General features: G+C 45.2%; 1 protein-coding gene across 2 annotated transcripts in view; it reads left to right on the forward strand.

Moving 5' to 3' along the window:
* Positions 1–6,372, forward strand: part of CARNMT1 (carnosine N-methyltransferase 1) — a 66,770-nt gene extending 60,398 nt beyond the window's left edge. For both annotated transcript variants that reach the window (XM_082260597.1, XM_082260598.1), the window contains exon 8: positions 5,905–6,372. In XM_082260597.1, the coding sequence (XP_082116723.1) occupies positions 5,905–6,006 (102 nt within the window). In that variant the 3' untranslated portion in view covers positions 6,007–6,372. The remainder of the gene's footprint in view (positions 1–5,904) is intronic.
* Positions 6,373–13,852: the final 7,480 nt, after the last annotated feature.

Below are 13,852 nucleotides of genomic sequence, written 5' to 3' on the forward strand. Positions count from 1 at the left end.
TGCCAGGGTATGTAAACTTATGAGCACCACAATAAAAATAGAGCAATGGCAATACAAATGACCAGTTTGTGCTATGTGCAAAAAGTCCTTGAATGAGTATTCAATCCATATATGGTTTGAGAAATAAAGTGACAGGTGCTCTTGAATCGTGCATATCACAAATTCATGCCCTTATGCTACTGCACTAACCAGAGCACTCTGGCTAGAGCTGATGTAAATGAGACTAAGGGGCTGACTTTTTAAAGGAGGAAGGGAAGGAAAAAAAGATACATACAAGTGTTGATCTGGGTCCTGCTCCCTTGAGGGGATAACTCTAGTGAGTGCAGTAGCATAAGGGGAGAACATAATGGAGCACAAGCATGAATTTGTAATACGCACAATTAAGGAGCACATGTCACTTTATTTCTCAAACCATATATGGAATGAATACTCACATACACACCTTGGGCAAGGGGCATCATGCTTTGGAATGTTTGTTTACAGCTAGTGGGTGAGAAGGAGTTAAGTGATTGTAAGGCCTTATGCACACTGGACGTCATCAATAGGCCAGTAGAAAGCGGTAGGAGTTTTTCAGCATTTTTGCAGTAGCGTTTTTCAAAGTTTTGCTAAAAAAAAAAAATCTATACTCCCACAAAAGCGCATGGTTCAAATCGCCGCTAAACATCCATTAGCCATGGTTTTTAGCTTTTATCACCGTTAGAGCGTTTTTTTACAGCTGAAAAACTATTCTAAAAACCCACTAGTTCTGGGATTTTTTCTAGCCAGAAGCGCCCCTGCCAAAAACTGCTGAAATAAGCCTGTGTGTGCATGGACATATAGAATAACATGCTGGGGAGTTTATTGGCTGCAGAAAGAAAATGTCTGAAGTCAAAAACAGCTGCTGTAAAAAAGCCTACGAGTCGGTTCACACTATGGCGACATGACTCTGCACTACTTCGGGAGGCGACTTGTCAGTCCCGTGCACCGCGACTTTGGCGCGGCTTGCACGGGCTTCATATAATGAATGTCTATGCAAGTCGCTCCAAGGTCGCCCCGAAGTAGTACAGGACCCTTTTTCTAAGTCGGAGCAACTTGTGTCGCTCCTATTAGAACGGGTCCTGTAGCAGTCAATGGACCGCGAGGGACCGCGACTTGTCAGGCTGACAAGTCGCCTGACAAGTCGCGGCAGTGTGAATGGGGTCTTAAGCCTCCTGCATTTTTTTTTTTTTTTTTCTTCATTAAAATAATGAACATGTCATATTTACCTGCTCTGTGCAAAACCTTTTCACAGAGCAGCCCCGATCCTCCTCTTCTCCGATCCCCCGCCATCACTCCTGGCTCCTTCCCCTAGCCGAGTGCCCCCCATAGGAAGCCCTTTTCTTTGCGGTCATTCGTGCGACCTCGATCCATAGCTGGGCTGTTTGCATCTCTTCAGACAGCCTGGCGCAGTCCCACCCCTCCCGCTCTTTCCTCACGGGTTTTGACTGACAGCAACAGGAGAGTGGGGAGCGGCGAGAAGAGCTGCTGCAGAGTGTAAAGCGTTGGACCGAGATCGGGCTCAGCTGAGTATTTAGGTGGGGCTGTGGGGGGAGGTGCACTTAAAAGGATTTTTTTTTTTTACCTTTACTTTCAAAAGATTTTTATTTGTGATATAATGGAACAGATACAAAACAAGCATTATGAACCATGCACAAGAAGCAAATATTTGACAAATTGAAACATACTGAACAGAATACATACAACTCAAACTTCAAAGTGTAAGTAAGCAAGTGGTCTTCACATGTTCCACAATGCGAAAGGCGCAGGGGAAAAGTTATGCACCGTGAAATGGAGATCCGGAGAGGCCCGCCCAATCCCAAGGAGACCCCTACTGGGGGCTAAGACTGTCCCCTCAGGAGAGATAGGGCAACCCCGGCTCCCCCATAACTCAGCTCTGGCAAACGAAGTTGAGGTATTAATGATTTATCCATATAAAAGAGAGCCGTAAAGTTATAAATTTAGATCATAAGGCTATTGAGTAATATGCAACCCTACGAGTCGAGAAGGCTTCCAATACCGTGAAGGTAGGGAGCAACTAGCGTCTCAAACTTCACAACAAGCATGGTATGCTTAAGAGAAAATTGTGTGGAGAAGAGAAAGAGAAGAGACAAAAGGTGGGAAAGGAATAGAAAGGAGAGTTAAAGAGGCTATTAAAAGAGAGAACAGAGGAAGGATAAGACCATGATAAAGCGGGTGCGATACTAGCACAGAGGAATGAGGTCTTAGAGAGAGAAAGTGAGAGGAAGAAGTTTTCCTGACAGGTCCCTAAGAACAAGAAGGATCAAACTAGTGCTGCAGAGCATGCAATGGGGTTTTAGTGAACTCAGCCCATGGTTCCCACACCACTTCAAAGATATGGTGAGTATCCAGGAGTTTGCTAGCTAACAATTCTTGCGACATGATCCAGGAAATTTTTCTTTTAGCGCGCAGTATGGAAACTGAAGGTCGCTTCCAAGCGCTGGCTATGGTCATTTTGGCTCCCAGAAGAATGAAGTGAATGAGACTTTTTTGAAATTTGGATGCACCCGGAGTAGGCATGTTAAGCAGAGCAATCTGTGGTGACTGCGCAATAGATAGACCCGTGACTTTCCTGATGATATTGAATTCTTTATTCCAGAAGCCCCGTATTTTGGGGCAGTCCCACCACATTTTTTTTTTTTTTTTTTTACCTTTAATGCAGAGAATGCATTCAAGTAAAAAAACTTTTACCTTTACAACCACTTTACACCTAGTTATTTGTACACGATAACCCTATAAAAGAAGAGGGAAATACAGTATACCTACCTATCCGGTGGCCCGTATGTTGAAATGCCGCCACCTTTGGCCACTGTAGGTATTTCATACTTCAGATTGGTCGAATATCGATTACTCCCGTGACACACTGTGTTTCCTCCCAGCGACTTGTACGTCCTGTAGTGACATATGGACCAACCAGAGCAACCACAATGTGCAGTGAGGAAGAAGGTATTCTACAGACCTACAGTGTCTTGAAAAAGTATTCATACCCCTTGAAGTTTTCCATGTTTTGTCATGTTACAACCAAAAACATAAATTTATTTTTTGGGATTTTATATGATAGACCAGTGCTGGCAATACTTGGCACCCCAGATGTTTTGGAACTACATTTCCCTTGATGCTCAACTACACTGCAGAGTGCATAAGCATCATGGGAAACATAGTTCCAAAACATCTAAGGGGCAGGGGCAAATAATTGTGAAGTGGAAGGAAAATGATAAATGGTTTTAAATTTTTTTTTTTTACAAATATCTGAAAAGTATGGCATGCATTTGTATTCAACCCCCTTTACTCTACTCTGATACCCCTAACTAAAATCTAGTGGAACCAATTGCCTTCAGAAGTCACTTAATTAGTAAATCGAGTCTACCTGTGTGTAATTTAATCTCAATAAAAATACAGCTGTTCTTCGAAGCCCTCACACGTTTGTTAGAGAACCTTAGTGAACAAACCACATCATGAGGGCTAAGGATTACACCAGACAGGTCAGGGATAAAGTTGTGGAGAAGTTTAAAGCAGGGTTATGTTATAAAAAAACATCCCAAACATTTGAACATCTTACAGAGCACTGTTAAACCCATCATCCGAAAATAGAGTATGGCACAACTGCAGACTTTCCGAGACATGGCCATCCACCTAAACTGACAGGCTGGGCAAGGACCGCATTAATCAGAGAAGCAGCCAAGAGGTAACTCTGGAGGAGCTGCAGAGATCCACAGCTCAGGTGGGAGAATCTGTCCACAGGGCAACTATTAGTCGTGCACGCAACAAATCTGGCCTTTATGGAAGAGTGGCAAGAAGAAAGCCATTGTTGAAAGAATGCCATAAAAAGTCCCGTTTACAGTTTGTAAGAAGCCATGTGGGGGACACAGCAAACGTGGAAGAAGGTGCTCTGGTCAAATGAGACCAAAATTAAAGTTTTTGGCCTAAAAGCAAAACTCTGTGTGGCGGAAAACTAACACTGCACACACACCACCTGAACACACCATCCCCACCATGAAACATGGTGGTGGCAGCATCATGTTGTGGGGATGCTTTTCTTCAGCAGGGACAGGGAAGCTGGTCAGAGTTGATGGCAAGATGGATGGCGCCAAATAGAGGGCAATCTTAGAAGAAAACCTGTTAGAGTCTGCAAAAGACTTTAGACTGGGTTGGAGGGGTTCACCTTCCAGCAGGGAAATTATCCTAAACATACAGCTAGAGCTACAATGGGATGGTTCAGACCAAAGCATATTTGTGTATTAGATTGGCTCAAAGTCCAGACCTTAATCCAATTGAGAATCTGTGGCAAGACTTGAGAATTGCTGTTTACAGACTCTCTCCATCCAGTGTGACAGAGATTCAGCTAATTTTGCAAGAAGAATGGGAAAAAATTCACTCTAGATGTGCAAAGCTGGTAGAGACATACCCAAATAGACTTGCAGCTATAATTGCAGTGAAAGGTGGTTCTACAAAGTATTGACTCCGGGGGGCTAAATTCAAATGCACGCTACACATATTTATTTGTAAAAAATTAAAACCAATTATCATCTTTCCACTTCACAATTATTTAAAATACATTTACGTTTTTGGTTGCAAAATTACAAAATGTGGAAAATTTCAAGGGGTATTGTTACCCGAAAGATATGAGATTTAATTTACCTCAGACAATATTTGGGTTAAAAATGAGAGTTCTTTGACTATGAATGAAAGCTTTAACACAGCAATTATTTATTGGTATATAGTTTGAAAGCCTAACTTAATTTACAACAATCTAACTATTGTGCATACTACAAAATGTAAAATATTCCTAGTTTAACTGCACAAATACCGTGTATAGAGTATATACTCATATACAAACACACTACGACCGACACAGAGGACAAACAATGTAAACCTTAAACATTCATAGTTACCCTTAGTGTTTCCTCCTGCTCTGCCATGCCAAACAGGAAGTCACTCTATCTCCACCTTTGCTAATATAGAACCATATTGCATTGCCTTGTATAGGGCTATTCTGATTGGTTCAGCTATCATGCCCTGTTCCTCCCTGTGGGCGTATCTCGTTCAGGATAGGACAAATTCCCCCTCCCCTAGGTTCTCTGTTGGGGGGGAGAACCTGTTCATCTCCCGGGCCAATTGTCCAACCCTTCAATCGATAGTCAATCTTCATTCCATATCTTAATGAGAGTTCTTTGATATGGAGACTTGAAATAAGGGCAGACAGGACATAGTCAATTCATCCTAGTTTCATTGGCCCCAGGAAGTCTGGCTCTCCATAAATTAAATTACAGGGTGATACTATCAGTATGTGTTTAAATGTAAATAACAGTTGCCCCCTGGTAGCTCAGGCATGCATTTTAAATGGACTTGTTAATCAAGTCACTATTGCCTGTAGACGGAAGTCACCCAACTTCATATAATTGATAACCATATATGAACGAAATGTAAAATCAAAACTCGATATCTCGTGTGTGTGTGTGTGTGTGTATATATATATAATATATATTTTTTTACATTAATATTACAATTACTGATGGAGATTTATACATAACTCCTCATCATCCCAACACAGTAAGGGAGATTACGCCTAAACTCATAAGGCAACAGGTATGAATACTTTTTTAAGGCACTGTAGAAGTTTAGATACCTGCAGTGGCTAGAGAGAAGCAAAGCGGCAATGTTTTAACACACGGACTACCAGAATGTTACGTTCTAATTTATATTGCCTCTTTTTGGCTTTCTGTGGTGCCAGCTAATCTTCCATGAATGCATTTTTTCTTTGGTGCTTGCACAATTTTGTTAAAGCATTTACAGCTCTTTACAGTTTTACATCACAAAATGGAATAGTTTACTTTTAACTAACCACTAACTTGTCATTTCTGTTCACAGACTGAAAAGGAATCCATGGCTACAACATACACTGTAAATAGTTTATCAATGATGAAATACTGCTATGACTGTGTGTTTTTTGTAGCTCGGAAACCACACTAGTGGCTAATTTTCATTGTTCGCATACTGCACAGAAGAGATTTCAAAGATTTGGAATGGGACTACTAAACAGACATAAAACTTGAATCATTGTGCCTTTTTTCCTGTAAGCAGTGACTTTGAAGTCAAGCAATTGAACTCCAGGCATACCGTTATGTCAACACTACCGAGGGTCCGGCCTATTTGTCCTCATTTATAAAATGTTGTTTTTAAACTAGCATTCCTTTTTGTCTCTTATTTTTCTGGCAGTGAAAGTTTTAAAAATTTCCTCTTACCTTGCAGGGATGTATGATAGTGTGCGTTTGCATTTGCAACGTCCAGTGTAAGGTAATGAGCAGTCCAAAGGCAATATTTTAAAGAGTTTTCTATGTTTTTTAACTTGAAAACTAAAAAACCTCTAAAGCTGACAGGCAGTTTTCAGCTGCAAGGTTACCCCATCTTAGTCAAGCTCCTATCCTTTCAGTTGCTGAGACATCAGGCCTGGTTTATGAAAGTAACTGGAGTAAAAAGTACAAGAGGTGATCCTAAAGTTACCAGTCAGGTTTTCCTGTTTTGTTCTCCCGTAATGCAGTGGATAGTATGATATCTTTCTCTCCCTCAAAAAAGACAGAGACAACACTTCCATAGAAACATTGTTAAATGAACCTTTGATGACAGAGTTTCAAAGCCTAAAAAAGCCAAAAAAACTCCATCAGCTTACACCTAGTTGCAACCACCTGCTCCAGTTAGGGGACCTCCGCTGCTGAGAATTGCTGCCCTACTGAGTGTGGTTTTTCCACCTTTTTGTAACTAGCAGGTTTGTTTTTACCAGGCATTATTTTCCATAAGGTAGCCTTTCACATAACATCTGTTAACCGTATGATATGAGGTGTGAGAATGACCCCAACAAATAGCAGCCTGACCATGTTGTATGGAAAGCTCAGTGGTCTGGGTCGAACAAAAACACTATTCCTGCTGCCAACTTAGCAAAGTATGTGGTTGTAGTATACAGCCTATGCTGAAATCATAGTGTTCGTGTGTATGATCTTTTGACAGTCAAATCTGATGTATGTGGGTAGCTTTAGCAGATGCTGGACAGAAAGCCAAATGCATACTGAATATCATGCCTTTTTTTTAGTTGTATGTATTGTATGTATGACCACATAAAAAAAGAAGATGCCCTTTATTGTTAACTTTAGTATTTATTATAAATAAGCATACAATGGTAACAAATCTTGCGGGAGCCCCAACAAAAAGCCTGCATTTAATTTAGGCAAATTCATTGCCAAGGCCAAAAGGTTTTTCTTTTTAAGCTGTGAATAAGCAAATGTATCACATTTCAAATGTTTTCATTATGAAATCTTTTTTTTTCTCTTACGTTCTCTGACAGACGCAGCCACTTCATAGTTTCCTCACAAATGGGTAATGCGCCAACTACAGGAGTAGATTAGGCAGTGAAACTATTTAGAAACTTTTCACTAGACACACCCTTAGGGGCTGTCCCCTTAGACATTACCTTCAGACGCATCCAGCATACTAATCAGTTTCTTGCTGTTTAGTGTTAGGAGTAGGACCCAGGTTCCCTGCTGGGACTCCGGTCTCAGTTTTTTTTCTTTTCTTTTCTTTGAGAAATCTTTTATTTTATTTTTTCTTTACTCACCATCGCTAGCTAGTGTCAGGGGGATCCTCCTGGTGAACGACAGCTGGGCTGAGGTTTCTCACTGGATGATATAGATCCTTGTGGTCTGCCCAGGCCTCGCCACGACGGTGCCCCGACGGATGGGGACGAGCCTGCGAACGGAGGTCTTCGCTGGGATGCATCACCCTGGAACGCCCTGGTTGCAGCGTACCCTTCTTGGCTGGCAGCACCCCCACTCAGGGTGGGAGGAGAGCTGCCTCGGATCGGAGCCCACGGTCCATGATATGGTGAGTGATACTGCCCCCCCCCCTGTGTCCCTGGGACAATCATCGTTTGGGGGATCTGGGCCCACTCCTGGGGATGTCAGAGCTGCGGTCACTGTAATATCACCCTGGCCTGTCAGGACAGGTCCTGCCTTCCCTTCTCTTATTGGGAGCGCTATAGGGGCGTTTAACGCCTGGGGGGGTGTATGACCACTACCTTGTCCTGGAGGGGGTCCCTGAGTTGGATTCCCATGGTGACCTTATTCCCTGGGCTCCTGATCGCCAGCACTGTGTTTGGCCACCATCTTGGGTGTTGGCAGCCATGCTGCATCAATGCAAGGGCAGCAGCCACTTTCTGCCTTGCTGAGTGTTTTTGGCGCCGTTTTCGGGCGCCATCTTGGATGTGGGCACACCGATCTGTATGGGCAGCTGCCATTTTCCCTGTGCTGCTCTTATTCTTTATTATGGCATCATTTTCTTGTGGCTCAGGGGGAGTTCGGCCTCTAGTGATCTGAGGTCACTTCCAGCAGTTTCAGTTTCTGCTGAACAGCGGGGAGAGCGGCTGCTTACCCTGTTTCTCTGCACACAGTAAGGTTGTTTTTTTAGTCCTCTTGGACATTCTTCAGACCCATTTAGCCTTTGTCAGTGGGTCTGCCTGCTAAAAGGGAACTCCAGCAGTAGCACGATTTGGCGGTGCGGGCCGCTAGCGCTGATTTAAAGGGCCAGTGTAACATTTTTTTTTTTGTCATTTTGTCAAAATGGAGTCCCAGGGTGAAAACTTCCCTGCTGATCTTGAGTGTGCATCCGGGTCATCCGGATCTCGTTCCCTAGCATCCCTGTCTGCAGTCGTGGAAGCTCTGGCGTCCAAAGTTGATCTTGTCATGTCACAAGTTCCTATTAAAAAATGGTTGATGCTCTCTCAATCTTCTGAATCTGAGCCTGAAGTGGTTGCCACGGACACTACCCTCCCTGAGGGTTCCCTGTCCTCACACTCGGATGGCGAGAAGCATGAGTCGTCCTCTGCTGCAGCGTGGGAATGCGCTTTGGTGGAAGCACTGATTCGCTCCGTCAGGGAGACTTTGCATATTAATGATGAGCCCACACAGTCAGGAAAGCGGGTTGTCCTAGGCTCCCTCAAAACCCAGAAGTCAGGTCAGGTTTTCCCTTGCCCCGCGGAGTTTCACGAGAACGAGAAATGGCGGCACATTAAGCACATGCTGGCCGTGCCTAAGCGTTTTCAGCTTCGTTACCCTTTTGCAGACGCAGTTTCCACTTGTTGAACTGTGTTAGCTAAAGTGGACCACACTGTGTCCCGGTTGAATAAATCCACTGTGGTTTCCGTGGAGGACTCCCCGGTGTTTAAGGACCCGGTGGACAGGTGCCTGGTGGCGGGCTCGCTCCTCAAGCCTGTGTTCGCTTCCGTGCTGGTCTCTCGGACGGTCACTGAATGGATTAAGGTGCTTAAAGCGGAGTTCCAGCCTAACCGCACACTCACCTGTCCCACGGTCCAGCGATGCGCCGTCTTCTCCCTCTCTGCTCTGCGGCGCCGGCATCACTGATGTGGGCACCCGGCTGTGACAGTTTGCGGCTTCACAGCCGGGTACACACTGCGCATGCGTGAGTTGCGCCATGCGTCGTGATTGCCCGGCAATCTTCTGGGACCTCTGACATGTCCCAGAAGATTGCAGGGAGGGAGGGAGAGAGGAGAACTTCGCTCAGGGCGCCGCGGCGCTCCGAGCGGAAGTGGGAGCGGGTACCTGTCAAAACTAGGTACCCGCTCCCCCCCCCCCCCCCAAAAAAATAACATGCCAAATGTGGCATGTCAGGGGGTTAGAACTATTTAAAGCGGAAGTTCCACTTTTGGGTGGAACTCCGCTTTAAGAGCAACCTGCTGGCAGAGTCGGTTCCCCTCTTTGAGCTCGCAGGCCAAATAGCGCAGGCCATGGTGTATCTGTGTGACGCGGCCCTGGATGAGGCTCCCCTGGTCGGGAGATTGTCTGTCTGCAGTTGGGATTGCTATCCGCCGCATGATCTGGCTGAAGAGCTGGTCGGCGGACCAAGCCTCTAAGAGGGCCGTGTCTGATCTTCCCTTTTTTGGGGGAATGCCTTTTTGGTGACTCCTTGGATGACATGATCATCTCACAGGGGGTAAGAGTACTTTTCTGCCCTAGTCCGTGAAGGGCAAGGTGCCCCGCGGTAAGCGGGGTCCCTCCTTTAAGGCTCACCGGGGGGCTTTTGGGTGCAGGAAAAAGGAAAACCGTTCAAGGTCTCCGGCGGAAACAAGAAGGCTTGGTCAGGTAAGGGGCATGACGGGACACCCTCACCCGGCTCAGGGGTGGGGGGACGTCTGCGTTACTTTCAGGAACCCTGGACGTCTCTGATTCAAGACAAATGGGTTCACAAACTGATTCGTACAGGGTACAACATCGAATTTCGATCTCGTCCAATAGACCGGTTCTTTCTATTGAATTTCCGTCTGTCCCTGGATGATTTAAGAGATCTCAAGGGGGCTGTGCAAGATCTTCTCGCACAGGGCGTCATTGTCCCGGTTCCTCAGCGGGACAGGTTTTGTGACTTCTACTCAAACCTGTTCACAGTACCCAGGAAGGAGGGCAAAGTGCGTCCTATCCTGGACCTCAAATATCTGAACCATTTTGTACGGGTGCAGAAGATCCGGATGGAATCCGTCCGGTTGGTGGTAGCGTCTTTAAATCAAGGGGATTTTCTGGCCTCCATCGATTTTAAGGATGCGTACCTGCACATCCCTCTCTACGAAGGTCACCAGAGGTTTCTCCGCTTTGCAGTAGTGGAGGAACATTTTCAATTTGTGGCATTACCCTTTTGGTTTAGCTTTGGCTCCCAGGGTCTTCACCAAAGTTTTGGCCCCTGTGCTGGCTCTGCTGCGCAAGAAGAAGATTACGGTCGTCGGTTATCTGGACGATCTCCTGCTACGGAAAGCTCGTGTGCTTCTCTTGTCTTGATCTGACAGTCAGTTCAGACGCTCCAGGAGTTCGGGTGGACCTGGTCGTCAGTACACACTTTAGAAAATTCTACAAGATAGACTTATGGGCATCCTCGGATGCTTCTTTTGGCTGCAAGGTTTTGCAGGCTGCTGTTTGCTGAAATCACTTGTTTTTTCTCTTCCTGGGGCAAATTTTTGTTTTGGGGTTAGCTCCTGTTGGTTAAGCTTCTGTTGCCCTGTTGGCCATTTTTTTTTCTGGCCTTGATGGATCATTACCGTTTTAGTGGTTGCGTTTCTTCCCACCCCTCATGCCTACACTGCTTTGGGACATCCCATTTGTGAGGAAACTATGAAGTGGCTGCGTCTGTCAGAGAGGACGTAAGAGAAAGTAAAATTTTTGTAAGAACTAACTGTAAAATCCTTTTCTCTGAGTCCTCTGACAGACACAGCCCCCGCCCCTCTATTTGGGGTTGGTTGTCTTTTTCCTTCACTGCTTGCTACAAAACTGATTAGTAAGCTGGATGTGTCTGGGGTAATGTATTTAGAAAAACTTTTCACTAGACACACCCTTAGGGGCTGTCCCCTTAGACATTACCTCAGACACATCCAGCTTACTAATCAGTTTCGTAGCAAGCAGTGAAGGAAAAAGACAACCAACCCCAAATAGAGGGGCGGGGCTGCGTCTGTCAGAGGTCTCTGAGAAAATAATTTTACGGTAAGTTCTTACAAAAATTCTATTTTTTTTTTTCATGTCTAATGTTTTTTGTTAATTGGCTAAAATCATAAACCACCCTCCCTTATTTTTCCTTCTTTCTTTCCTTATTTATTTTACATTTATTTTTTTTAACTGAAAAATCTGGTATACACAAGTTCTGTTTTTTGCCCAAAACTAATGGGATCCCCTTTTGGATCATTGCATATTTTTCTTATGACATGAATACAGTGTTTTTAAAAACATCTTGTAAGACAGTTATATAACTGAGCTGGATACTCTGATCTCACAAATGTTTTATTCTTGATTTGAAATTTTCAATAAAAGTCAATGACAACGATCGTTTCTTTCTTTCTTTTTTTTTAACTGTGTTTATTAAGGATAAACAAAGTATACATCCACAGAGCATTTAAAACAAATGGTTTTTCAATAAAAAAAAAATAAGATACACCATGTAACCCGTGAAAAGGCGTTACAAGGTCAACATTAGAGAGAGCTTTGTGATTGTATAAGCAGAATCGTATTCTATATCATACAAAATAAACTAATGGGCAAAAGACATTACTTTCTCTATCGCTCATTGACAGACGTAGTCTTCTTGATTCTCAAGAGCTGGGTTATGTTGTCTCCGCAGGAGTAGGACTAGGCAGAAAGACAAAACGTTCTGGCTCCACCTTAGGGGCAGTCCCTGAGGGTATATCCTCCCTCTCTCTGCTACAGGGAATCAGTTTTTTTCTGTCTAGTCTGGTGAACCAGCAAAAGTCATTTCTGGTTCCCACCCAGAGGCTCGAATATCTGGGTCTAATTCTAGACACACTCAGGACAAGAGTTTTTCTTCCGGTAGGGAAACTCCGGAAGATTCAATTAGCAGTCCAGTTGTTACTATCCAACAGCTGGTCTTCTCTTCGAACTTGCATGAGGGTTCTGGGGTTGATGGTGGCTTCCTTCGAAGCAGTCCCATTTGCCCAGTCCCATACCCGAATTCTTCAGCAAGAGATTCTTCTCAGATGGAATCGGAATCCGGAATCCCTGGACAATCAGATCCGATTGAGCAAACAGACCAGAGAGTCTCTGGTCTGGTGGCTTCGGTCTCCGATGCTCAGCCAGGGAAAGTCATTTCTGCCAATATATTGGACGTTAGTGACCACGGATGCCAGTCTATCCGGATGGGGAGGAATTCTCGGTCAGTTATCTGTCCAGGGACTTTGGTCCCTGGAAGAATCCAGGTTGCCGATAAATGTATTGGAACTGAGAGCGATCAGACTTTGTCTGATTCACTGGACCGAGCAGCTCCAGGGCAGCCCGGTTCGGATCCAGTCGGACAATGCCACGGCCGTGGCTTATGTCAATCACCAGGGGGGCACCAAGAGTGTCCGAGCGGCCAAAGAAGTGGCTTGCATTCTTCGCTGGGCGGAACGATTTGTTCCAGCTATCTCTGCGGTGTTCATTCCGGGGGTGGAGAATTGGCAGGCAGATTATCTCAGCCGTCAGACTCTGGATCAGGGGGAATGGTCCCTCCATCCAGAAGTTTTCCACCAGTTGTGCCTACGGTGGGGCACCCCGGATGTGGATCTGTTGGCATCACAATTCAACAGGAAAGTACAGAGATTCGTGGCTCGCTCCCGCGATCCTCTAGCAGAGACCGCAGACGCACTGATCGCCCCGTGGGGGCAATACCAGCTAATGTATGCCTTCCCTCCTCTCGGGTTACTGCCAAGACTTCTTCGCAGGATAGAGGAGGAAGGAATTCCAGTAATCCTGGTAGCTCCGGACTGGCCTCGTCGAGCTTGGTACGCCGACGTGGTCAGACTGGTGGCGGACGTCCCGTGGAGACTTCCTCTCAGGGAGGACCTACTGTCTCAGGGACCGATCTTCCATCCTGCTTTACGATCGCTGGCTTTAACGGCCTGGCTATTGAGACCCAGGTGCTGAAGGACAAAGGTTTGTCAGCTTCAGTTATTCCTACTCTAGTTGAAGCAAGGAAAGCGACTTCCAGAAAGACTTATCATCGTACATGAAAGTCCTACATTGCATGGTGTGAACCTCTGGGGTTCCGTCCACGGACTTATTCGGTTAGCCGAATATTAGCTTTTCTGCAACAAGGGGTTGAGCAGAAACTGGCCTTGAGCACTATCAAGGGTCAGGTCTCAGCATTAGCTATCTTCTTTCAGAAGCCTTTGGCTACTCATTCCTTGGTGCGGAATTTCATCCAGGGGGTGCGACATCTGGCTCCGCCAGTGCGCGCGCCGTTGCCACCCTGGGATCTTAATTTAGTATTGTCGGTTCTTCAGAAA

The sequence above is a fragment of the Pelophylax lessonae genome (genome assembly GCF_965119305.1).
Source record: "Pelophylax lessonae genome assembly, chromosome: 1".
Taxonomy (NCBI): Eukaryota; Metazoa; Chordata; class Amphibia; order Anura; family Ranidae; genus Pelophylax; species Pelophylax lessonae.